This window comes from Pelobates fuscus, chromosome 11, assembly GCF_036172605.1.
Source record: "Pelobates fuscus isolate aPelFus1 chromosome 11, aPelFus1.pri, whole genome shotgun sequence".
NCBI lineage: Eukaryota > Metazoa > Chordata > Amphibia > Anura > Pelobatidae > Pelobates > Pelobates fuscus.
The window spans coordinates 93,519,237-93,544,371 of record NC_086327.1 but is presented as its reverse complement, the minus strand read 5'-3'; the positions used below and the strand labels follow the sequence as shown (position 1 = coordinate 93,544,371).

The 25,135-nt window shown below is 39.9% G+C and overlaps 1 protein-coding gene across 4 annotated transcripts in view; it reads left to right on the top strand.

Annotated features, from left to right (window-relative positions):
* KCNAB2 (potassium voltage-gated channel subfamily A regulatory beta subunit 2) overlaps positions 1–25,135 on the top strand; it is a 189,977-nt gene that overhangs the window by 44,058 nt on the left and 120,784 nt on the right. For 2 of the 4 annotated variants that reach the window (XM_063436206.1, XM_063436204.1), the window contains exons 2-3: positions 9,801–9,926; positions 21,046–21,087. In XM_063436206.1, the coding sequence (XP_063292276.1) occupies positions 9,850–9,926; positions 21,046–21,087 (119 nt within the window). In that variant the 5' untranslated portion in view covers positions 9,801–9,849. The remainder of the gene's footprint in view (positions 1–9,800; positions 9,927–21,045; positions 21,088–25,135) is intronic. The other 2 variants (XM_063436207.1, XM_063436205.1) reach the window with 1 other exon arrangement.

The window sequence follows — 25,135 nt, the reverse complement described above, 5'->3', positions numbered from 1 at the left end:
TGCGCTCTTCTCTAGACTAATGGAATTTTAAAGCCTGGTTCAATGTATTTGCCACCATAATATTGGAGATAGGTGATCTTTGCAGGGAAGGTACTCAGAATCTTGAAATCTTGTCCTTCGGTAAGTGAAATCTATTTGAAGAAGCAAAAAAAGTCCCCTCTCCCCCACCATCCACTGCACATCTATCGTTCAATGTAATATATAAGCCTTTAAGCTTTAGAAGGATAAAACTGATTATTGAAACATAACGGCCGCCAACACAGTTGTACAGCATTTTATCTGCTTGGCTTGTGTGTAAATATGGAGAGTTTAAGGGGTTACAATATTGTTTGTTTGTTTTCTTTTTTTGTTTAACTTCTGTCTTCTGTACAACGGCTCTCAGTATTGCTTATGTTTTATGACAAATTGCAAACCTATCCATCTGCTTTATTCCCAACTGTTTCTAGCATACGTTTTATTCGCCAGAAAACTGATATTAAGGTTCTGGCTGTTTGTACATTTTTATTTGTTTGTGACGTTAGTATTGTTTAATAAGGATAGTTGTCACTTTATTTTCATAATGTTAGTGTGTGTTTGCTGTTTGTGTATTGGTTTTGTGAAGTAGCAAGTCAGAGTTTATATATAATAACATTTTACATGTGCTCACTTACCGGATAGTAATCAGCACAGTTTTGATTATTCAAATTAACTGATTTATCTTGGTGCTCATATTTTTTGCCAAACTGGAATCCAAAGGGCTTCACTGCGGACACAATCCACCACTATTTCCAGCAACCTATGTTGCATGTGAATTTCCACAAATTCTATTTTGTAAGCTACAATTTTGTTGACATCAAAACGAATCTCAAAGTAAGAGCTACTTTTGTCTAATTTGACCATTTGAGAAACAAACAAACCCACTGTTACTATAGTCCTGGCATATTTACAAAAATAACCACCATCATGGTTCTAATATGTATCTAATATATATATATATATATATATATATATATATATATATATATATATATATATATATATATATATATATATATATATATATATATTCTAATGGGTATATATTTAGAGTTACTGTGGTTTTGCTTAGTTTTTTTTTCCTTCAATTCTTTTATTCCGCATAGAAAGACTAAGGTATATTCTTTAAATCCCATGTACGGTACATAGATATATATACAATTTCATTCTAAGTGTATTTTGATATAAATATATATATATATATATATATATTAATATCAAAATACAGTTAGAATAAAATTTCATATAGATATATACATTTTTTTAATTTTTATTATTATTTTTAATTTTTTTAATTTAAATTATTTATTATTCGTATTTTATAATATATATATACAATATATATAGTTATTATATATATTATATATATACGTGTGTAAATTAATTATAAGTGTATTTTTATATTAATATATGTACATATTAATATAAAAATACACTTAGCATGACATTATATATATATGATATATAGACATATATTATATAGGTATAATATATGTCTATATATCATATATATACACATATATAATAATATTTTTTTTTTTTTATTGACTTTCACTTTAATTTTTTTTTTTTTTTTTCAGCAGCAGGGAGACTGCCTGTCAGCACAGACAGTCCCCCTGCAGGCAGAGACTAGGACACCTATTGTGACCATGTGGTCGCCCTCATGGGCGATCACATGGCCACAGGGGTCCTAAACCGCCATGGGGAGACTGTCTGGGCTGCAGGCAGTCTCCCCACACCGGGAGCACCGCCGATCGCCGCCGGGGGAATGACGGCGATCGGGTAAGTACATTGGACGGTTAGGACGGTTCAGGACCGTCACCGGTCGGCAATGCAAAAATGCCGATGACGGTCCTGAACCGCCCTCCGTCCTTAAGGGGTTAATGTTTTCATCCTGCTTACCTGAAATGTGCCCTGTTATACACGCTTTCTACAGGATGTAAGTATTACATTGTAATTTTATTAACAGATCTTGCAAAATTGCCTGGACATTTAGATTTAAAGTTGTATCCAATTGATACAATGATCTGCAACTGATTGTCACATCCGTGTCATATTAGTAGTTAATAATTTCATACTGACAGCATATCATATACATCTTAAAGGGACACTACAGACACCCAGACCATGTCCTCTTAACCCTGCAATACAAAACAGTGCAGTTATAGAGAAACGGCAGTGTTTAAATTAAAGACTTAAGACTGCCTCTAGTGGCCATCCACCAGACAGCCACTGGAGGCGCTTCCTGGTGGTTCACAGAGTTTAATTCCATGAAACGATGCTGGACATCCTCACGCTTTGCATGAGGACATCCAGCGTCTTGCAAAACCTTATAGGAAAGCCTTGAGTCAATGATTTGGTATTGGGAAGGCCTAATACACGCACAACGCTCCCAATACATGCACATTCGGTTCCCCCTCACGCTGATATCGGAGGAGGCAGAGACGGAGCCAGCCTCGACACTGGAATAACGCAAGTGTTTAAAGGATTATTTAAACACTATAGTTTTTCTTTAATTGAGCACTTCAGATTTATTAAACTTGTTTCATGGGTAACGTCATGTATTATAATTCTATTTTACATTTGGCTTTTTATTCTTTGTTATTGGTTTGGTCTACAAGCCCAGTTTTGCCTCCAGCCTCCCCTGTTATCAATATGATACATTAAAAAATAGCAGCCTTCGGCATTCCAGATTTTGTGGACTACACACCCCTTGATGCTTTGTCAGCATTATGTTCCACAACATTTAAAGGGAAACTATAATGCCAGGAAAACAAACTTGATGTCTCGGCACTATTGTTACCCCCATGGTGCAGAAGGAGGCCCCTTCTGTCACCTGAATCCAGCACTGATTTTCCTCGGCGCTGGCTCTGTTCCACCTTCTTTCCTTGTGACATCGACGGGGGAGACCTTATGCGCATGCGCGGTAATGGCCATGCTCGCATTAGGATTTCCCCATAGGAAAGCATTATGCAATGCTTTCCTTTGGGGTTTTGGGTGGTGATGGACGTCCCCATGCATAGCGTGAGGATTTCCAGTGTTAGGCGACCAAAAGTTGCCTAACAGCCCGGAAGTCCCTCTAGTGGCTGTCTGGTACACAGCCACAAGAGGTGGAGTTAACCCTAGCAGGTAATTATTGCAGTTTTTTAAAAAAACTGCAATAATTACCTGCTCAGGGTAAAAGGACCTGGGCCAGTGCTCCCAGACCACTTCAATGAGGTGAAGTGGTCTTGGTGCCTATAGTGTCCCTTTAAAGTGCCGAAGGTTGCCTACCTCGAAATAGGGGTTTACTTTCTCCATATTGTATATCTTTAACCTCTGAGAAATCTCCTGCTGTTAGATAGAGTTTTAAGTTTTGGTATGTTTTGTTTCTTGGTGAAGAATGGATTATGGTATTATCTGAAATATTGTTGTATTGCAATCCTTGATCACTTAATGAGAATGGAAATGACACAAAAATTTACCTTCCTAAACTCCTCATTGAGTGAGTGAGAATCAATGTTGTCAATAGACATATTGGGTTCAGTCTGAATAAGAAGCCGTATAGCAAGTGATCAATTAAACTTGCCACTTTGAGCTAATTTATAAATATATCATGTTGATCAGGTTTAGATTTTTTTTTTTTTTTTTTAAACAAAACTTTCAATTTTCTGTCTTTTAACAAAAAGTGTACTTGAAGATGGGAAAAGAAAAAAACGATTAGTTGGTAAATCATGCACATAACGCAGTTTTACATTTAATGTTCACTAGTTTCAGCTAGAGTTGAATTGGACAGCATCTTTATGATTTAATTTTATTATTATTTTATTTATTTATTTTTATGTTTGCACACATTTCTTGCTATTGCTCTTTTTCTAAAGACTTTAAATGGCACAGGCAGTAAGTTTATCCGGCTGTAGTTTGACACACTGTTTTATCTCTACACTTTGAGGGTCTGTACACTTGCCATTTCCCAGAGTTTGGCAGTAACTTGCACGGAGTATTAGCAGCTTAGCTGGTAATTGGTCTGGCTAGGGTTGCAGTTAGCTGTGATTAGGGAAGGATCACATCAAAGAGGCTGCTCAAAAGTCATGCAGATGTGTATATAGGACACTTTAATATATTGGCACTTTTTGTACATTTGGAAAGTTTTAGAAATATTCTGCAGCCAAGCTCTCCAGAAGGTAGAGCCCCAGCTGTTGCAGTTCTGGAGTAGCTGGGATTCTACCATTTGGGCACGTCAGTTCTTTAGGATTCCAGAAACACTCTAGATTAGATTGTTGTAACATTTCGAGTCTTGGTAAGTGTCTTTGATCGGTTGTACATGTCATGCAATTGAGTGAGGTGTTGGTCACACAGCCATTTTCCTGCATATTGGACAGAAGTCATTATTCTAAAAGATCAAAATATCCATATAAGTCCCCTGACATCCAAGGGTGTATGCTTCTTAATACATCTCAACTTGTAAACAGGTGAGCTCATTGCAGACCTGTTAAATCACTGTCTAGAAATAGCCATTTGCAGCATCCAAGAGACATTTAGTCTTTAGTCACTCTGTATAATATATCATCCGTTACATAAACAAAAAATCTTACCAGACGCACAGTCAGAATCTTTGCACTGTAAGCACTTCAGTAAACTTTCATATTGGTCATAGATTGAAGAATGCAAGTACATTTTTTGCCAACAATGGGTTTAAAGATGGACGAGGGACTAGACTGCATGTTTCTTTGCTACTGACTAGTTTATATGCTCATCATACATTAAAGGAATACTTCACGCTCCGTAACTGCATTATTCTGTTGTAGTTGTGGTGCCAGGAGTTCCCTGGAGCCCTCCATAGTAAGAAGTCAATCCATTTGAGAGCAGTTTGACTTCTTACCTTTGGTCCATCAAGTGCCTCTCCCCACCTCCATATGCTCTCTTTACTGAGCTGACCGCTTCCGTCAATAAGCTAGTCCCGTACCGAGGGAGCCAGCGGAAGCTCCTGAGCTGTAGAGGAGATGGGGTCGGGGAGTGGTGTCTGATAGATCCCTGGTTAGAAGTCAAACTATTTTTTAAATAGTTTAACTCATTACAACTTGCATACCATAATGTGCCATACTCCTGTTTAAATGATACCCTTGAACAGTTTAACAATCTTCTCTAATTAATCCAAACTGAGCACTGGATCCCTGTACTCTGTGCTCACCCTTTTATCCCAAAACCAATACAGCCTGCTCCTAAATGGTATGCAACAAATACATTATTCAACTTTAACAGTATTATTTAGTATTTTTCAGAACAGTTGGGAGTTGTGTTGCCTTCTTAAAGGCTGCTTATAACACGGAGTACCAAGTATTGATACATCGGGGATGTAGAGCCCTTCTCACAAGAACACGAACTCAAGAGTACTCTAGTTGTCACCATATGCAAGAGCAGTAGATGGATAGTCTATACCCGAAGAGTGACAGTTTTAAATACAGATCTTCTTAAATCCTTCAATAGGTTTTGTTCCCTTCTGCCATTAAGGAGAAGTGAATGGCATTGCAGTTCATGAATAATTTCCTGCTCTACATGACAGGAAGGTTGATCCCAAGTGAGCTTTTGGTTTCTTGACGGATGCAATGGTCATGAAAACTGAGCAGTGTCATGCAACATAGTGTCTCCTTATTTAAAAGCTCGTCTAAGATGTCATCTTTAGAGGAAAGGTATTGAACTCTGATGCGTGCAACTTATTTAACGTATCTTTTGACCTACAAGAAGAAGAGATGGTGCATCTCTGCCATTAAAAAAATAGTTGGTGAAATGAAACCGAAATATACCGTGCACGAGTTTTTTTTTAATTTTATTATTTTTATTTTAGAATTCCATCTTCTAGTCTCATCAGCATTCTCGCTTTGTGATTCCTGTATTGAAACACATTTTTTTTTTTTTTTGCCAGACATAAAATTAAATTATATCTGCTTAGAGCCTCCATTGATTTTTGTTGCTGAGACACGCAGATATAGTTTTAACAGCTGCTAGTAAATTTAAACCTGGGGGTGTAAAAGAGAACGCTGGAACCAATACATTTGAGTCTCACCTTACTCTCTGTCTCCACCCAGTGGATGAACGAGTATTGCTCATAACTGATTAATAGTCATTGCTACTGTTGTCCGTGCTTTCAGAGGCATATACTATATACATTCCTAGATTAGTCTCTACTAGATTCGAGCACATGTCAACCTTCTCTAAAGGTTGGATCCAATGTGACATTTTCATGTTTTAGTCTTTCCAGTAAATGCTGTTGAGGGTTTATTAGTCTAAAATATCAATGGTGTAAGCTCGTTTGAGCAGGGCCCTCTTCAACCTATCGTTCCTGTAAGTTTTCTTGTAATTGTCCTATTTGTAGTTACATCCCCCCTCTCATAATATTGTAAAGCGCTACGGAATCTGTTGGCGCTATATAAATGGCAATAATAATAATAATGGCAGACTAGATGGAATCTACCGGTTGATTTCCAGATGATTGACTTGGCCATTTTGACATGATGAGCTCCTTTTTTTGCATATTGTACATTTTTTTTTCTTTGGTTTCCCTGCAAGCAGAAATGCACCACAAGCACTGTGAAACTTGCATTTCCATGAACGCTGCTTGGGTTTGAACACTTTTATTTGACACAGAAGCAATTTGTTAGTATGGTTTTAAATATGTTGATGACAACATGCTCAATTAGGTGTTCTATGACAACTAACTTTCTATAAGGGCACTGCAGAGTAGTAGTTAGAGGATTGATAATGTTACATTTCCACTTTCGCCTGCTGGCTCTAACAGATATATATATATATATGTATTTGAATGTGCATAGATCTTAAGTGGATAGCTTATGTGGATTTCCCAATGGTAGACTGCCATGCAGGCTTTGCTTTATTTGAAGTTTGTCGTTCTTTTTCATACAAACCAAATCCGTCTTAAAGGAACACTATAGTCACCTAAATTACTTTAGCTAAATAAAGCAGGTTTAGTGTATAGATAATTCCCCTGCAATTTCACTGCTCAATTCACTGTCATTTAGGAGTTAAATCACTTTGTTTCTGTTTATGCAGCCCTAGCCACACCTACCCTGGCTATGATTGACAGAGCCTGCATGAAAAAAACAGATGTAATTTACCTTAAATAATTGGATCTCAATCTCTAAATTGAACTGTAATCACATACAGGAGGCTCTTGCAGGGTCTAGCAAGCTAATAACATAGCAGGGGATAAGAAAATCTTAATTAAACAGAACGTGCAATAAAGAAAGCCTAAATAGGGCTCTCTTTACAGGAAGTGTTTATGGAAGGCTGTGCAAGTCACATGCAGGGAGGTGTGACTAGGGTTCATAAACAAAGGGATTTAACTCCTAAATGGCAGAGGATTGAGCAGTGAGGCTGCAGGGGCATGTTCTATACACCAAAACTGCTTCATTAAGCTAAAGTTGTTCAGGTGACTATAGTGTCCCTTTAAATCTTTTGTAAGGTAGTGCATTGTACATCAACTTCTAATAAGCCAATTGGGGGCATCCAGCAGGACTTGGCAATCTTCAGCACTCCAGATGTTGTGGACAACATCTCCCATTATACTCCTACTAATACTGCTGGCAGCGCATCAGGATAGATGTAGTCCACAACATCTTGAGTTGTTGGTTCCCTACCCCTGGCATACCAAATATACATTTGCACCACAAATATATCTCATTATGTTCAACACTTTCCTTGCTGCCCTAATGCCAGTTTCCTTAATGCACCCCCTTCCATGTCTATACTAATATATGCAAAATGTTTGGTACATTTGATTGGATGGGTGCATGAAACTGGTTTAGGTTATGATTGGATGGTGAATGTGACAAGGTGGGTGGTTGGATGATAAGTGGTGTTATGGTGTTGCTTATGGTGTTGTGTGTGGGCGGTGGTTTAATTGTGGTGTAGCTAATCGTGGTCTCATTATTGGTAATTATGTTCAAATATAATTTTGTTTAAATATTATTTTCTTTCTAAATAAAGGACCATTTTAATCTGTTTGATTGGTGCATGGCATTTAAATCCTGAATGCAGGACCAGGTGCTGTTGATAAACTGTGGTGTTGCTTGGTTTTGGGGCCTCTGTCTCTGGTGATTCGGCTTATGGGTTTGTATGTTTGGTTAGGCTGTTTGGGGAGTTGTGCGTATGGATAGGCCTATTTATGGTCTAATAAGTGTGTGTACTTGTGAAAAAGGTCTATATGTGGATAGGGACTTGGCTCATTTACTGCCAGTTCTCAACTGATACTCTCAACCTATGAACTGGCCTTGCAGGAACTTCTGGCTCAATAGCGGAAGCAATCTGCATACTCCAGGTAAGTTGTCCAGCTATTTAAATGAATCACAGCTATTTAACAACTTACCTTTTTTTCTTCCGTTCGTCCATTTTTAAAAAGTATTTGTGCCTCAAATTGCATTGCAGGTTCTAGGTGTGATTTTACTATCGATTTATAAAGACATAATTCTATTTACATCACTCAGCCAAAGTAGACTATTATATTAGTGGCTCCCATTCCTAGATCAATAAAGCTATGTAAAAGTGTACATAAAGAAATTTAGAAGATTAATGTCCATTAGCGTATTTATATCTTTTAAACCTTAAAGGACCACTATAGTGCCAGGAAAACATACTCGTTTTCCTGGCATTATAGTGCCCTGAGGGTGCCCCCACCCTCAGGGTCCCCCTCCCGCCGGGCTCTGGAGAGAGGAAGGGGTTAAAATCTTAACTTTCTCCAGCGCCGGGCGGGGAGTTTTCCTCCTCTCCTCCTTCCTCGCGACGTCATCGGCTGAATGCGCATGAGCGGCAGGAGCCGCACGCGCACTCAGCCGGTCTCATAGGAAAGCATTTACAATGCTTTTCTATGGACGCTGGCGTCTTCTCACTGTGATTTTCACAGTGAGAAGCACGCAAGCGCCTCTAGCGGCTGTCAATGAGACAGCCACTAGAGGCTGGATTAACCTTCAGTGTAAACATAGCAGTTTCTCTGAATTATTCACCAACTTGAGCATTTAAGGTCACGCTAGCTGAACTGGAAATATTCCGTAAGCCAGTTTTGCTTTCAGTTTGACTGCTCTGACCCTAAATTTTGAATTCACTTTAAATTCTTACTGTAATGAATAGCTCTGTATGTTGATTATAGTCTGCGTATCTCAAAGATAATTCTTAATCACCATTGTCACTGACTTCCATCGTAAAACTAGCCAGCCTGCCATGGCATTACTGTTCCCATTGAAATTCAAAGGGCTAAAACAAATCTGCCTCAAGTATATGCCAGTTTCATGATGCATGGCTAGAATTACTTTCACTCATGTTGAAACATGAATGAAGCTACCGGTACTTAGCTGGTTAATAAAAATATGGACTCTGCTATTCGGTGACTGAATGTATTCATGGGTCATACGTTACTTATCATATAAATCCATATAGGATTCTAGTATAAGCACAATATTACTAAGGGAAAAGATTACTTTAACTGGCTACCCTACGTATTCAGAGGCAGGTATTTTTTATTTATTTATTTTTCTGTATACTTCCATAATTCATTAAAAAAACTATAAGCGCTATCAAGGAGTCTGCATGAAAAAAATATTATTAAAAGGGCACACTTAAATACAATAACCATTGCAGTGGTTATGGTGCGATGGGTCTGTAAACACGACTTCCGGACCCTTGCATAGCCTTTGCAATGTGTTGTAGTGGTTATGGTGCTTACAGTACCCCTTTAAATGATACCTTTTCTTGATTTGCTTTTTAACCATTTTCATATGTATATATCTTTTTACCAGTATTTAGACGGTGTCCAGCACTTTGAGCACAGCCTTTGAAGCTGGCTCCATGTATCCAGAATCCACCACAGACTCCCCAGCAAGACTATCACTGCGACAGACTGGCTCTCCAGGAATGATTTACAGGTAAGCTAGCTCACATACCCCGATGATCTCAGAGCTCTGCAGTACTTCAATGGCCAAAAAACCCATGGTTAATCCTTTTGTCATTCATAAAGACTGTATTATTATTTTTTCCAGTGAATTATGTGCAAACTGCTCCAATTTGGTTGACAAACGTGATTAATTTGTACGGCTGTTACATAATCCTAAAACCTTTCTGAATCACTGGATTTCATTACCTTGGTTCACATACAAGGATTTGGATTACTCCATGATCTGCAACAACAAAATCTATTTGTGTGTAACATTATTAAATCTCACATTTGATTAATTGAATCAATTTATGACCCAGCCGCACACTAACGAACAGTAGTAGTAAACTATGATCTTATAAAAGGTTAGAGAATTTAGTCTTCCTTTTAAAAGCAAACCTCCAAATTAATATCTTGACAGAATCACTCCCTTCCTTTGTTATATGTTTTTCTTTTATATCCACATATAAAGTGTGAAATAATCCATTTACCAATTGCAGTTACTATGTCTGAATTAAAGGATCACTCTTAGCACCATCACAACTTTGCGTGATTACAGAGTTGATGGTGGAGAGAGTACCCTGATCCCACTCTCAGCACTTTATAAATGTTTTTGCAACTTTAAGGCAGCCCATCAGAACTACCAATCATTCAGCTGAAACACTGAATTCTGGGTGCCTGTCATCAGTTTTATCCAAGTTGTACAGACTGAGCCCTCTCCTCCTGGGTTTGTGTCAAATCATTAGCAAATGTTTTAGCAAGAGCGGGGCTCTATGTTTACAGGGTTTCTGGAGTTGTATTTATTTAATTTTTTTTAAATAAATAAAAACATAAGTAATAGTTAGAAAAATGTCCCTTTTGAAATTGGAACCTGTTGGGCTTCATCTAAAGGCGCTTGTTTTTAAAGCTAGTGGCCCTACAATGTGAGTAGGCAGGTGAGTATTATTTAGCTCCACCCCCTCATCCCGCATGGGCTGCTTCCCAAAAGAAGACAAATGTGTCCTGTTTAGACAATTACACTTTTTTTTTTTTCTTTTTTATTAATTTGGCTGAGCAGCCTTGTTGGGACTGATTCTGATTTTAGCCGACCAACTGATGCTCAACCTAATTTACAGGCATGTTGGGTTAAGAAGCAGTTGTTCAGATAGCAGTAGAATCTGATCAAATATGGCTGCCAGCCAGATAAACAAGTACCGGTACATACCGTATATACTCGAGTATAAGCCGACCCGAATATAAGCCGAGGCCCCTAATTTTACCCCAAAAAACTGGGAAAACTTATTGACTCGAGTATAAGACTAGGGTGGAAAATGCAGCAGCTACTGGTAAATTTCTAAATAAAATTAGATCCTAAAAAAGTTATATTAACTGAATATTTATTTACAGTGTGTGTATATAATGAATGCAGTGTGTGTGTGTGTGTATGAATGCAGTGTGTATATGAATGCTGTGTGTTTGTGAATGCAGTGTGTATATAATGAATGGAGTGCAGTGCGTGTATATGAGTGCAGTGCGTGTATATGAGTGCAGTGCGTGTATATGAGTGCAGTGCGTGTATAATGAATGCAGTGCGTGTATAATGAATGCAGTGTAGTGTGTGTATAATGAATGCAGTGCAGTGTGTGTATAATGAATGCAGTGCAGTGTGTGTATAATGAATGCAGTGTGTGTATAATGAATGCAGTGTGTATGTATGAGTGCAGTGTGTATATAATGAATGCAGTGTGTGTATGAATGCAGTGTGTATATAATGAATGGAGTGTGTGTGTGTATGAGTGCAGTGTGTATGCAGTGTGTATATAATGAATGCAGTGCAGTGTGTGTATATGAGTGCAGTGTGTGAGTGCAGTGTGTATATAATGAATGCAGTGCAGTGTGTGTATGAGTGCAGTGTGTATATAATGAATGCAGTGCAGTGTGTGTATGAGTGCAGTGTGAATGCAGTGTGTATATATAATGAATGGAGTGCAGTGTGTGTATGAGTGTGTGTATGAATGCAGTGTGTGAGTGCAGAGCATTGGTGGGGGTGGGCATTTTATTAATTATTGTAATATATATTTTTTATGTTATTATTTTTTTATATTTTTTTTATTATTATTATTTTTTTTTTCGTCCCCCCTCCCTGCTTGTTAGCTGGCCAGGGAGGGGGGCTCTCACTCCCTGGTGGTCCAGTGGATGGGCTGTAGGAGCGGGGCTGTCAGGAAGCTGTAACTTACCTTCACCGCAGCTCCTGTCAGCTCCCTTCTCTCTCCTCCGTCCGTGCAGCTCCCAGGTCAGCTTCCTCTGCAACTCTCGCGGCCGCGCGGAGCGTTGCCACGGTAACCCGTGGCAACGCTCTGACCCCGCGGCTCTCGCGAGAGTTGCAGAGGAAGCTGACCTGGGAGCTGCACGGACGGAGGAGAGAGAAGGGAGCTGACAGGAGCTGCGGTGAAGGTAAGTTACAGCTTCCTGACAGCCCCCGGTCCTTGTCTGTATTATGGCAATGAAAATTGCCATAATACAGACAACTGACTCGAGTATAAGACGAGTGAGTGTTTTTCAGCACAAAAAATGTGCTGAAAAACTCGTCTTATACTCGAGTATATACGGTAATTAAAAAAAATAAATCGGCATGCATCATTTAAAAAAAGGTAAAGTTACATTTTCAAAATAAGTTAAAAAAAACGAGTAGTGACAATTTGTAACAGCTTTTCTTTAGATCTCCTGGCTGCAACTCACTTAGTCACCATAAAAAAAAAAGGTTTTAATTTTCAATCAGATCCTGGAAGCTGACACCTCCTTTAACCCCTTAAGGACACATGACATGTGTGACATGTCATGATTCCCTTTTATTCCAGAAGTTTGGTCCTTAAGGGGTTAAGTGGATCAAACGTGGCCCCCTGGTGGTGTTATACTAAAGATCTGATCTATTCTATGCCATTCATTGGTGCTTAGTCTATGGAAATTGTAGTCAAATAAATGTTGGAAGACCACGAACGCCTAATTCCTTTCTAAAGGGTTTCTGGAATTTATAATTTTGTAAAAATCCTTATTAGAAGAAAATTGACATAATTTTTCCTGGATCGGTAGGTATCTTCCTCGCGCATTTTTCAAATCTTTGAATTCAGTGTTGGTGCAGTTCGTAAGGAAGAGACAGTGCCCAGACTCTATGACAATGGTGACTTGGGACTATCCTCATTTATAGATTATTACAGAGCAGCCCATCTGTCAAGAATTATGGAATGGCATCACGCAAACTCTCAAAAGTAGTGGTGCCATCTTGAAAGGGAGATGTTGCGAGGCCAGATTCTAGAAACTGATTTCATCAAATTGATCAAGGAAAAACCTTTATTGGAGCTACCCTACAGATTTGGCACCGAATTCGCTTTTCAGCGCTGGAAGACCCGATGTATCTGCTCACTGGCAACCCGACTTTCCCGATTGGCCTAAGGGTCGGGCACTGAACTTTCTGAGGAAAGGTCCACATATTCGGCTTCAGAAATTATGCCGGTGCAGAGCATTACTTCCCCTCGAGGAATTACTCTCTAGGAGACCACCTTCAGCCATTTAGATATTCTGGTATCAATAGCTACATCACTCTTCCTAAGTGATTCCCGAGTGCAGTTGGACAGGCCACTACCCCCTTTGTAAGACCTATGTGCGAGACAAGAACTACTGCATTGAGGTATCTTTACGCTCTGCCAACTCTTGACGACAGAAACTAGGCTACCAACCCCCCCCACACCAGTCGTTGTGAGAAGAATTGCTCCATATGACCTATACACAGCAAGATTGGAACAAAATGTCTACTTTTACTCCTCACAAAATACAGAGAAATCAATTATAAAATCCTTACCCAATGGTACAATATTCCACAGAAGCTACATCAATTTTCCCCAGATGTCCCTGAGGACTGTTGGAGGTGTGGTACGAGCACAGGATCACTGTTGCTCATCTTTTGGGACTGCCCACATATAATTCTGTATTGGCAACAAATACATACTGCCACGCTCCCGGTTGGAGATGAAGGAGTATCCTTTCATGCGGCGGACTTGCTGCTTAACTGTTCAACCCCCCTAATCTCTAGATGTAAGAAATCGCTGTTTAGACATATGCTGATGACCTCACGGGCATTGATTCCTACTCTGTGGCAGCGGAAAGACACACCGACATATCAAGATTGGCTAGGCAGAGTAGCTGAGATTTGTCCACTGTATATGCTCTATTGCTCTCTTTCCATCTCCTGTCCACCTTTCTTACTTTCTAACAGGCTTGCCTATTGCCTCTCACCTCCCACAAGACCTTGTCATTGACTTTGGAAAATACATCAGACTCTTAGAGCACTATATATAATACGCGACTCGAAAAGGACACAAGTGAGCAGCAGGGTGTCTTCATCTCCCACTCGTAACTCATCTCCCGCTCGTTTCTCTCTTTGCTCATCAGCTGCCCACCGCTGCTCTGGCTATGCTACATAACTAAGTCCTACGCGGCATGCACCTGTGGAGACCTCCATGTGACACGGGTCACGTCAGCAAGGTTCTTTTGCTGCCGAATATGTAAGCACAACTTCACAATTCGATTTGTTAGCTTGTTCCTACCATTGTACTGCATATGCTTAAATAAGTATATACTTTAGCATTTTATGCACAAGATTGTTTCCAAGTGATTGGACCTACAGCAGTGTCAATGCAATGTCTTGCCTACACTTGCCATTCGTTCACTCTGTACCTCTGTACTGAATTCTGTCCAGTGGCAGTCGTTTAGACGCCCACTAGAGGTGCTTCCTAGGTCAGTGTCTTCACGCTCTGCATGGATACACTGAACTTTCCCCATAGAGATGCATTGATTCAATACATCTCTTTGGGGAGATGCTGATTGGGCAGTGCACATTTTACCACCATGGGAAGCATTAGATTGGATGAGATTGTCAATTATGATGATCTCAGCCAAGGAGGAGGAGCTTAGGCAGTGCCACCACCAGCAGACCCGTGGAGTGCAGGAAAAGAGAGCACCTAAAATGTGTTTTTAACACTGCAAGGTCAGGAATACACGTTTGTATTCCTGACCCTACAGTGTTCCTTTAATCCAGAGATTGGTTTTTAAAGCTACTTACAGGTTTGGAAAAAGTTCTGTAAATCAAAATAAATTAAAAGTGACTTATATTTTTTTTATATTTTTCATCACAAGTCATTTTCACAGTTAAAGCAACTCTATAGCCCTCCAGACCTGTGCCTATCCTTTTAACCGTGTAACTGAAAACCTTGCCATTTTGCAGGAGTTGCAATGTTTTCATTGCAGCATTAGCACGCCTCTAGTGAAGTCTGCCGCTACAGTTAAATTCAGTTCTAACTGAAATTACTCTCATTGAGAGCATTTGATTGTCGCAGCACATAATTATGCCATGCATGCACATTATCTTCCCAATGCTTCCTCCACGGGAAAGTATTGATGATTCCAGCAAAAATGGCAGCGAGGATAGCAGAGGGTAAGGTGACGTAAGGTAAATAAAACCTACCGTACTTTTTTAACCCCTACAGAGGGGTCTGGACACCTAGAAAGGTAGGGGGAACACTATAGCATACATGTATATATTCCAAACGACAAAGTGTTTATGGGGCTCAGGATGACCCCATTTAAGATTATATTTTAAAGTACTACCAGTGCAGCATGAAATGAATGTAATGTAGTGCAAATGTATATGCTGTGGACACACATACATTTTTGTTTTACACGTTTATTTTAATTAAAACAATCTTGGATATGTATCCCAGAGTGCTTTGTTTTACTTGCTAGCAAATAAAATGCCTGGAGTGTCCCTTAAAAAAATTAAATGCCCTACATCATAGAGACCCTACATTGTCGTATCTGTGTGAAGTGAGACTTTTAATGCACACAGGCCAATACTTGCAGGTATTTAAATACTCCAGTAATTAAAGGAACACTATAGTCGTATAAATACAAAGCTGTATTTCTAATACTATAGCCCCACAGCAGTTAAAGATTAAATAACTTTTTAAACACTTAAAGGAATACTCCAGGCACCCAGACCACTTCTGCCCATTGGAGTGGTCTGGGTGCCAACTCCCACTACCCTTAACCCTGCAAGTGTAATTACTGCAGTTTTCATAAACTGCAATATTTACCTTGCAGGGTTAACTCCTCCTCTAGTGGCTGTCTACTAGACAGGCACTAGAGGGCACTTCCGGGTTTATAGCACACGAAAAGTGTGCTATAGCGTCGCTGGATGTCCTCACGCTATGTGAGGACCTCCAGCATAGCTATAAATCCGCATAGGAAAGCATTAGGTCTCCCCCTGCCGGCCGCGTACGCCGCCGGCGGAGGGGGGGGGGGTGGGTGGACCCTGAACCAGCGCCGAGGGACATCGGCGCTGGATACAGGGAAGTCACTGAAGGTGTTTTTTTTTTTTTTTTTTTTAATTCTTTATTTTTGAGTGCATGGGTATACATTACAGCTTACTCTGCCACGACAGCGATCGTAAGCATGAACACATCGCAGTGTTAATACAGTAGTGACAAATGAGCATTGCACATTTGTATATTAAAGTAATAACAAATAAGAAACTAAGCCTGAGTAAACATTTGTTGCTCAATACAAGTAACGGTGGTAGCCGAAGTTGCGCTAAAGTGTCAGCTTGGTTAAATAGTGAGGTCATTGGTGAAGAGATAAAAAGTATAAAGAACAGGCAGCAATGCTGATCATTGTTAGGCTAGTCGAACTAATGCTGTGAATAAAACCCGCCTTGTGGTCGTGCGTGTTGCAGTGCAGTCATTGGTGGCAATTACAATGTGTTGTGAGTGAGACTAAAACCGTTCAATATGCGTCGGGTACAGTTATAGCGCAGCTTGGGCTGGTGTGTCATTGCTCTGCGTACTATGGGTCGGTGGTTTTAATAATGATCGTGTGCGTCTGTGCTGTATAGGCGGCCACGCGGAGGCCTTGTCTGCCATCCTGCTGCATTGCACAAGTAGTAGTAGTGCGTCTTACTGCTATTTCCTCTTGTGTCTCCCCGTGGGTCCTTTTGACCGACGGGGGGGGGGGGTGGGAGGTCTGAGTGTGTCCTAATGTGTTAGCTATGCGTGGTGGGAGTAGAGAGGTATCTGTGTGTACGGTCTCCTAGCCGAGGTAGGTCTCATATCAACTGAACGGTATCAATAACAAAAACATGGGGAGGGCTAGAAAGAGGTTAAATCAAGGTGCCAAAGGGTTGTGGCTAAGCAATAGATTGTGCATTGTTCCAGTAGAGTCAGGATCCGGTTTGTGGGTGCACCGGCCCCGTCAGAGGGTTCCTGCCTGGGTTGTCGCGGCACAAAAGTTTTGACGCGTTCAGGGATCCAGCAATGTGGAGGTATTGTGATCATCTGGGGCGCCGTGCGGTGCATGGTGTCCTGGGGTAGGCCTAAGACGTGTAGCAAGTCTCGTGCTTCATGGAGGTCACAAACCACGTGTTTGTCTTCCCCTCTCATGATGAGAAGGGAACGGTCTGGGCGCCATCTATATGGTATGTCTCTCTGTCTGAGGAGTGTGGTAAAGGGCTTTAATGACCCTCTCCAGGCCAAGGTGCCGCCCGTCAGATCTGCAAAGAATGATAGGGAGTGGCCCTCAAACGTGAGTTGCGCCCGGTCCCTAGCCGCTGCCAGTGTTGCGGTCTTGTCTTTTCTGTGCTGGAAGCGAATTATAAGGTCGCGAGATGCTGTTGCTGGAGCTCTGGCCGGCTTTGGGACCCGGAATATGCTCTCGAGTTGGATGGCTTTGGCAGCTTTTGGTGTGAGTAAGTTTGTTAGTAGCCTGCGCACATAGTGTGGTAGCTCTTTGGTGGGCACGTCATCGAGTAGCCCCCGTACCTTTATGTTGGCAGCTCGGCGCCCGTCCTCTGCAGCGGCGAACCGCCGTTCGAAGTCTGCGGTCGTTTGTTGAAGGCTAGCAATCTCCGTCTGCATGGAGGTGATGCTCGAGTCTTGTGCCGCAGAGGTGACTTCCAGGGTATCCAGCCTTGAGGTAATTCCTTGTAACTCCGTGCGGAGGGTGGCTATGTCCCCTTGAAGCGTGGACTGCAGGCCCGCCAGCAGGGTCTTTAGTACCGCTGTTGTAATCGGTGCCCCGTCGGGGTCCTGGGGTTTGGACACGGCCACCGGTAGTCTCAGTGTGACTAGCGTGTCTTCCTCCAGGGAGTAGTCGTCGGATAGGTCGGAGTATGTGTCGGCTAAGGTAGCCATCTTGGGCCCTGAGGCCTCGTGGGCTTGTCTCCACATTGCCCTAATATCGTGGTTCTGGCTCAGCCGATCCGTCTTTGTTTTTTTTAATTTTCGACCCATGTTTGTTCTGCAACCTTTTGCCGGTAGTTGTATCTATTTTGGGTGGTTTTGCCGGTCTGGAACAGCTTAATTTGTGTTTATTTCTCAGGAGCTCCGGCACCATGCGACCTCTCTGCTTCGCAGTTAGGCTCCGCCCCGTCACTGAAGGTGTTTTAACCCCTTCAGCAACTTGTGATGGGGGGTGGGAGGGAGAGGGTACCTGCAGTGCCAGGAAAACTGTTTGTTTTCCTGGCACTGGAGAGTCCCTTTAACTTATTCCAGTGCCGAGGTCTCTAAGCACTGACTCCATCTCCGCCCTCTGCAACATCATTGTGAGGGGTTCCTAATGCGCATGCGTGACAAGTGCCATATGCACATTATACCTTTCCTATAGGGAAGCATTAATTCAGTGCTTTCCTGTTGGTACTTAGATGCTGGACGCAAAGCGTGAGGACGTCTAGCTTTGATTCATGTAACCTCCATGAAACAGCAGGAAGTGCCTCTAGTGGCTCTCTAGTAGTGGTCTGGGTGCCTATAGTGTCCCTTTAAAAGGAAGGTCAAGTTAAGAGTTTATTTTACCATGCTTACACACCCTAATCTACTTAGCAGATCTTTCTCCACATGATGGCTGACCTTTTCCATAGTTCAAAGACTGTCAGTATATTATGGCAGTGACCGTGCTCAGCAGGGCTGGGCAAACGCATGTATAATTAAAAAGTCACAGACTTCGTTTCACATTTTAAATTACACTCTTTTACATGTTTCAGACAAGAAAGCATAGTTTGAACTAGTCTTTCTCAGATTAGTGGAAGAACTTTTCTTTTAACGCTTTCTATGTTGGCACAGATAAAAAGAATTAAAAAAAAAAAAAAAAGCTTTATTTAAAATGATAATCGTGTTTTGTGGTTCCTAAATTATACATCTTTCTCCACTAAAGGCTTCTACGATATTACTGCAAAGACCCCCAATAAGAGAGCCCTCATTTCTTTTGTAGAGAAAAAATGCTAATTGGTTTGCTATTGGCAAGGTACCCAGTTTATAAAGTCATTATGCCAAAAAGTGGAATATCATAAGGTAAAATATGTTTAGGAAAGGGACAAATCACACACAGCATGGTAAAGCCATAGGCACACCTTCCTACATGTGACTTACACAGCCTTCCTAAACACTTCCTGTAAAGAGTCATCTAATGTTTAAACTGCCTTTATGGCAAACTCTGTTAAATTTAGAATTTATTATATCCTACTCTCTTAATAGACCCTCCAGGAGCCTCCAGTATGACATTAAAGTTCAGTTTACATAGCAGGAGATAAAAACTTACATCTGATTGAAAGTTAAACCATTTTGTTCAATGCCAGCTGTGACAGTCACAGCCAGGGGACATGTGGCTAGGGCTACATGGACAGAAACAAAGTGATTTAACCCTACATGGGAGAGAATTGAGCAGTGAGACTGCAGGGGTATGATCTATACAAAAAACTGCATTATTTACGTAAAGTTTTATTGGTGACTATAGTGTCCCTTTAATACAATGTGAATGCAGACCTGGTGAAATGCAAGATGTATTTTGCTCAACCTTTCAACATCCAATGTTAATGTAGCTTTCATTAAAAAGAAAAAAAAAAAAAAGTATGTTTATAAAAATTGGTACCAAGAAGATTTCAATGTGCCATGCCCCAGAATGCTTTGTAGTCCATGTGTGACAGCAAGTCCATACATTTGCATTAAGACTTTCTATTGACCTATAGTCTTCAAAAAACTTACTAAAGTCTCTGTGTACGCACACGTTGGGATGAGTGAAGAATGGCTAATTTATAACGCACTTCCAGCTATGCTTATACTGCAGAAATGTTGCATTTGACGGAGGAGATTTGGATAAAAGTTCGGAAAGTTTGCCAGCTGGCGGGGCATAAAAATCAGCATTTTTGTAAATCCCTGCTTTGCTAATTATTATTGATTAGAAGTGAAAGTTGCTGCACTCTGCAGACTTAATATTGAATTGAGCAAGGTCTGAGATGCTGAAACACCTTTTCAAGTGCAGGAGTTGCATATTAGTTCACTTTAGTAAATATATAAAATTGGCTGAGTTCACTACTAAATTGATGCATGATACTATTGGAAAGAGTTAACCCCCTTCACCTCAGCAGTTATGTATCCACCATTTGCAGCTCTGCTCTGAGGAGCTGCCAGAAAGAGCTGAAACAGAGTCAGTCTGTGTTCAGCATTACGAAGCTCACTGCTCGGTAGCTTTTGGTGTCACCGAGCTGTAAATGTTAGACTTTTTAAAGGCAATAAACATATTTAATTTTCAATTAGACAAAAAAAACTTTTCCAAGAAATAACATAGAGTAGGGGGGATCCCGGGTGAGAGGGATTAGTAAGACTAATAGACTACTCTTAGTTAAAGAGGCTATTGCCAAGTCAATACAGCAAAAAATGTGCTAAATTAATTAATTAACCTTTCTGCTCATAGGCAGAGCTTCAGAGAGCTTCTTTACTGATGTAACTGAAGTCCTCATGAATTTGTCTGAAAGTATATTTGAAAATTTAATTGACTGATTTACATGTCTGATTTTCCTAATGCTTATGTGCTTTATTAATTCAATGGTACATGAATGGCTCTATTTAGATGTACGGTACATTCCATTCTTTGTGAATTTTATAAATCATGTTGTATTTTCTATTTGTTTTCACTTGGTGGCGCTGTTGTATCATTGACAAGCAAGCCTGTTCTATAACTGTCCAGCAAAGAAACTATTTATCATTCATTGTGTAATGTTTAGAATCTTTCTTCTCTCTTCCTTCATGCTTACAAAGTGCTCGATATGGGAGTCCCAAACGCCAACTGCAATTTTACAGGTACCGCTGAGCTATTTTTTTTTTTTTCTTTTAAACGAAGACCATTTTGTGAGTCAGGAGTAGTGCAAGGCTGCTTGTAGCCTGCCACTAATGCATGTTTGTATACGTGTGTGTGTTTGTTTTCTTTTTTTTTTCCTTTCCTTTTGTTAGAGGAAAGCTCTATTTTTGGGAAGCATGTGTTTGTATTATTCACAGTTACTACACCAGCCAATTACAAGTATTCTACCACTGGGTTGCAGGGCATCTACCGTATATACTCGAGTATAAGTCGACCCGAATATAAGTCGAGACCCCTAATTTTACCCGCAAAAAATGGGAAAACTTATTGACTCGAGTATAAGACTAGGGTTGGAAATGCAGCAGCTACTGGTAAATTTCTAAATAAAATTATATCCCCCCCCCAAATTATATTAATTGAATATTTATTTACAGTGTGTGTATATAATGAATGCGGTGTGTGTGTGTGTATGTGAGTGCAGTGTGTGTATGAATGCAGTGTGCGTAGTGTGTGTGTGTGTGTGTATATAATGTAGTGTGTGTGTGTATGAATGCAGTGTGTGTAGTGTGTGTGTATATAATGCAGTGTTTGTGTGTGTGTTTGTGTGTCTGATGCAGAGCCTTGGTGGGGGGTGGGCATTTTTATTATTATTTTTTTAATTATTATTATTATTATTATTATTTTAATATTAAATTATTTTTTTATATATATATTATATTTTATTTTTATATTATTATTATTATTTTTACTATTATTAATATATTATTTTTATTTTATTTAAATTTTTATTTATATTTTTTCCGGCCCCCCTCCCTGCTTGTTAGCTGGCCAGGGAGGGGGGCTCTCATTCCCCGCTGGTCCAGTGGATGGGCTGTAGGAGGAGGGCTGGCAGCGAGCTGTAACTTACCTTCACAGCAGCTCCTATTCCGTGGCAACGCTCTGACCCCGCGGCTCTCGCGAGACTTGCAGAGGGAGCTGACTGGAGAAGAGAGAAGGGAGCTGACAGGAGCTGCTGTGAAGGTAAGTTACAGCTTCATGCCAGCCCCCAACAGGACCGCCGGCCTTGTAATGAGCCCGGAGGTCCTGTCTGTATTATGGCAATGTAAGTTGCCATAATACAGACACTCACTCGAGTTTAAGACGAGTGGGTTTTTTTCAGCACAAAAAATGTGCTGAAAAACTCGTCTTATACTCGAGTATATACGGTATATTATTGCAAAATCGTATACAGGGAATAATATATTATTGTTTTATATGGTGTATACACCTATAGCCACCAGTCGTTGACCATTGCTGCATTTTCAGCTCTAGAACATTAAACAAAATTCCCTGTGTGATCTCATCCAGTTGTGTGCATGTATGGCCATTAAATCATACTAACCTGTTGGCACGGAGAGAGTGCACAAAACTGAGGCTTGTCCTGTGTTTGCTAGCTTATATATTGCCTAGGTTTATCTGACCTCATAGCCTATTAATAGCAATTTTAATAGTATAAATACTTGAATACACTGTTGCAAGATATCTGCGGAACAGAACAAGCAGCTCTGAAAGATTGTACCAATGTGCATATTTCACCTTCTTATGGCACTCACTTTTTTTAGTTGTCAAACCCGTATTTCTTTAGACTTCGTTTTCAATGACTGCTTTATATCACAGTTTTTAGACAAATGCACTGTCTTCAGTTGGATTTTACATATTTGAATATGATTTTTGTAGTTACACCCATTTTTGGGGGTTCTACAAAAAAAAAGTTCTATTGCTGCTTTGCTATGCAAAAGGTAATGTTACTCTAGCTTGGAACAAAAATTAAAAAATTAGAACATCAACACGAATGTACCGAAAATACAGTCACTTCATTTTTTTATTATAATCTTTAATGATTTTTTTTTTTTTTTTTTTGTACAAAACACACGTAAAACAAACAAATACTTGACCTAAAAATAAAAAAATCTTAATACAATAACTTTGATAATAAGGTGAAATCATAAAAGACATTTATAGATTTTTTTTCCTCTTTTCTCTTATCAGTCACTTTATTAATTCATATTTTGGCTAAATGGGAACACAGAGAAAGAAGGATCATAGATTTGACATATTTAATGCTGACTTTACTAAATACGATTTGGAAAATGTAACTGTCGAAAAACCATAATAACATCATAATGTATACATCTTCCATGATGCTTTATCATTCTAAAGGCATGCAAAGCATCATGGGAGCTGTAGTTCTACAGTATCTGGAGATCTACCTTTTGGGCACACCTGGTATACTTGATGGTTAGTTGAGTTTGACCGATACATTCTCATGTAAAGTGTCCGATGGGACGAATGTGTAGAGTTTTGAAATCAAGTTCTTGATACCCACATTTCCATTTATTTGCTCTAAATTTCATGTTAAACAAGCTGTTTTTCCCTGCTATAGAATTTATATTTTATCTTGTGCTCAAACATAAAATACCTGTTTTGAAAAGGTAGCTTTAGTTGGCACACTATTCTGTTCTTCTGCTTCCTGTATCATGAAGACCTTGGGTGTCTTGCTGTCCTTTATAGATTGTTGCACCATAGCCACTACAGCCTATTGCTTGTACGTGTAGCTCTGCAATAATATGGCAAGAATATTGGATACCAGAGCTGCATAATGATGCAGACTGACCGCGTTCAATTGTCGGCCAAAATCAATTCCCAAAAAGGACAGCAGGCAGAATACGAAAAGCAAAAAGAATGCACTATAATTTTCTACCTGCAACATGTTTAGTTTTTATGTGCAAATGTAGAGAGATGAAAAAAATAAAAATTATAAATCAATTTTGCTTGAAATTCAAACCCATTAATATGCATGTGTTAAAGATTCTTGTATGCTTGATGCCAAATAATTCTGCAATTATGTAGTAAAAATGTTGAGCTGTAGGGGGTGCTGCATATTTACTGTTGGTACCAGCATTATGTCATACTGAAAACATACTGCCTCTTAACTATATCAAGGGACGGATTCCAGGAAATACCCCTGTTTTCTGAAGATATCTTTTTTTTTTTTGCGGTTGTCTTGTTCAATAAAGTTGTCGTTCTCAGTCTTGTTCCTTGAATTATTTAGCTCCTTTTCATTCCTGTCAACCTGCTACAATTTTGATCTATGGAAACCATGGTGAATATTTTATAGTTGACATTACTGTAATGTTTAAATGTACCCATCTTCCCCCTGTTTTATAGTATAACTCTGCCCCTCCCCATGGTAGCACGGCACATCACTGTATGTCTGTGAGATGGATAAAGACCAAGCTGAAAGTAGCCCCCATTTTTTTTTATAAATAATATAAATATATATATATAAATAATTCATTAAAAATATGCAACAATAAAAGCCGTACTCTTTTTTTAAAGGGTTAATCTAGGTACAATTGCCTACATTCTGTTGTAGTGGTTATAGTGCTAGTAGGCGCCAGCTCATGGTTCAAACTTTTTTTTATTTTTTTTTAGTGGATTGACTGAAACAGGAGTGCCCACACCACAACCTACACTAGCAACATCAATTCCATCCATATTCGGATGCTATTAATATGCTCGGTGCCTAAAGCCATTCAAAATCACTTTTACACAGAACCTGGGGGTGGTACCTGCATCCTTCTGCATTCCAATCAAAACATGATGTAGTTGTTTTCAGATTTTATAACAAAAAGCTATAAAATGCATAAATCAGGGCTTGACAATTTTGCTTGTAATTTAGGAGCCAGCTTAAAAAAGTCAGAAAAGACCGTGTTTACATTGCTGCCCAGTAACACTGCTTTATTTATCAAAAGTAATTTAGGTGACTATAGTGTTCCTTTAAGTTGATCCAGCCTCCCTATCTTTGGGAGAGCTGGGGTGGATCCCTTTCCAGGGGTCCAGTGTAGCTGCTTGATCCTTTAACATTCCAGCTCTTCTTACTCTGCACCCTCGTGCGCGGTTTAGTGATGCCTGGGCTGGAGTGACCTCATATTCCGGCTGTCGGCATCACTGCAGGGCGTGCGATGGAACAGATCTGGAAGATTACTGCTCACTTGTGTGCCCTTCTCC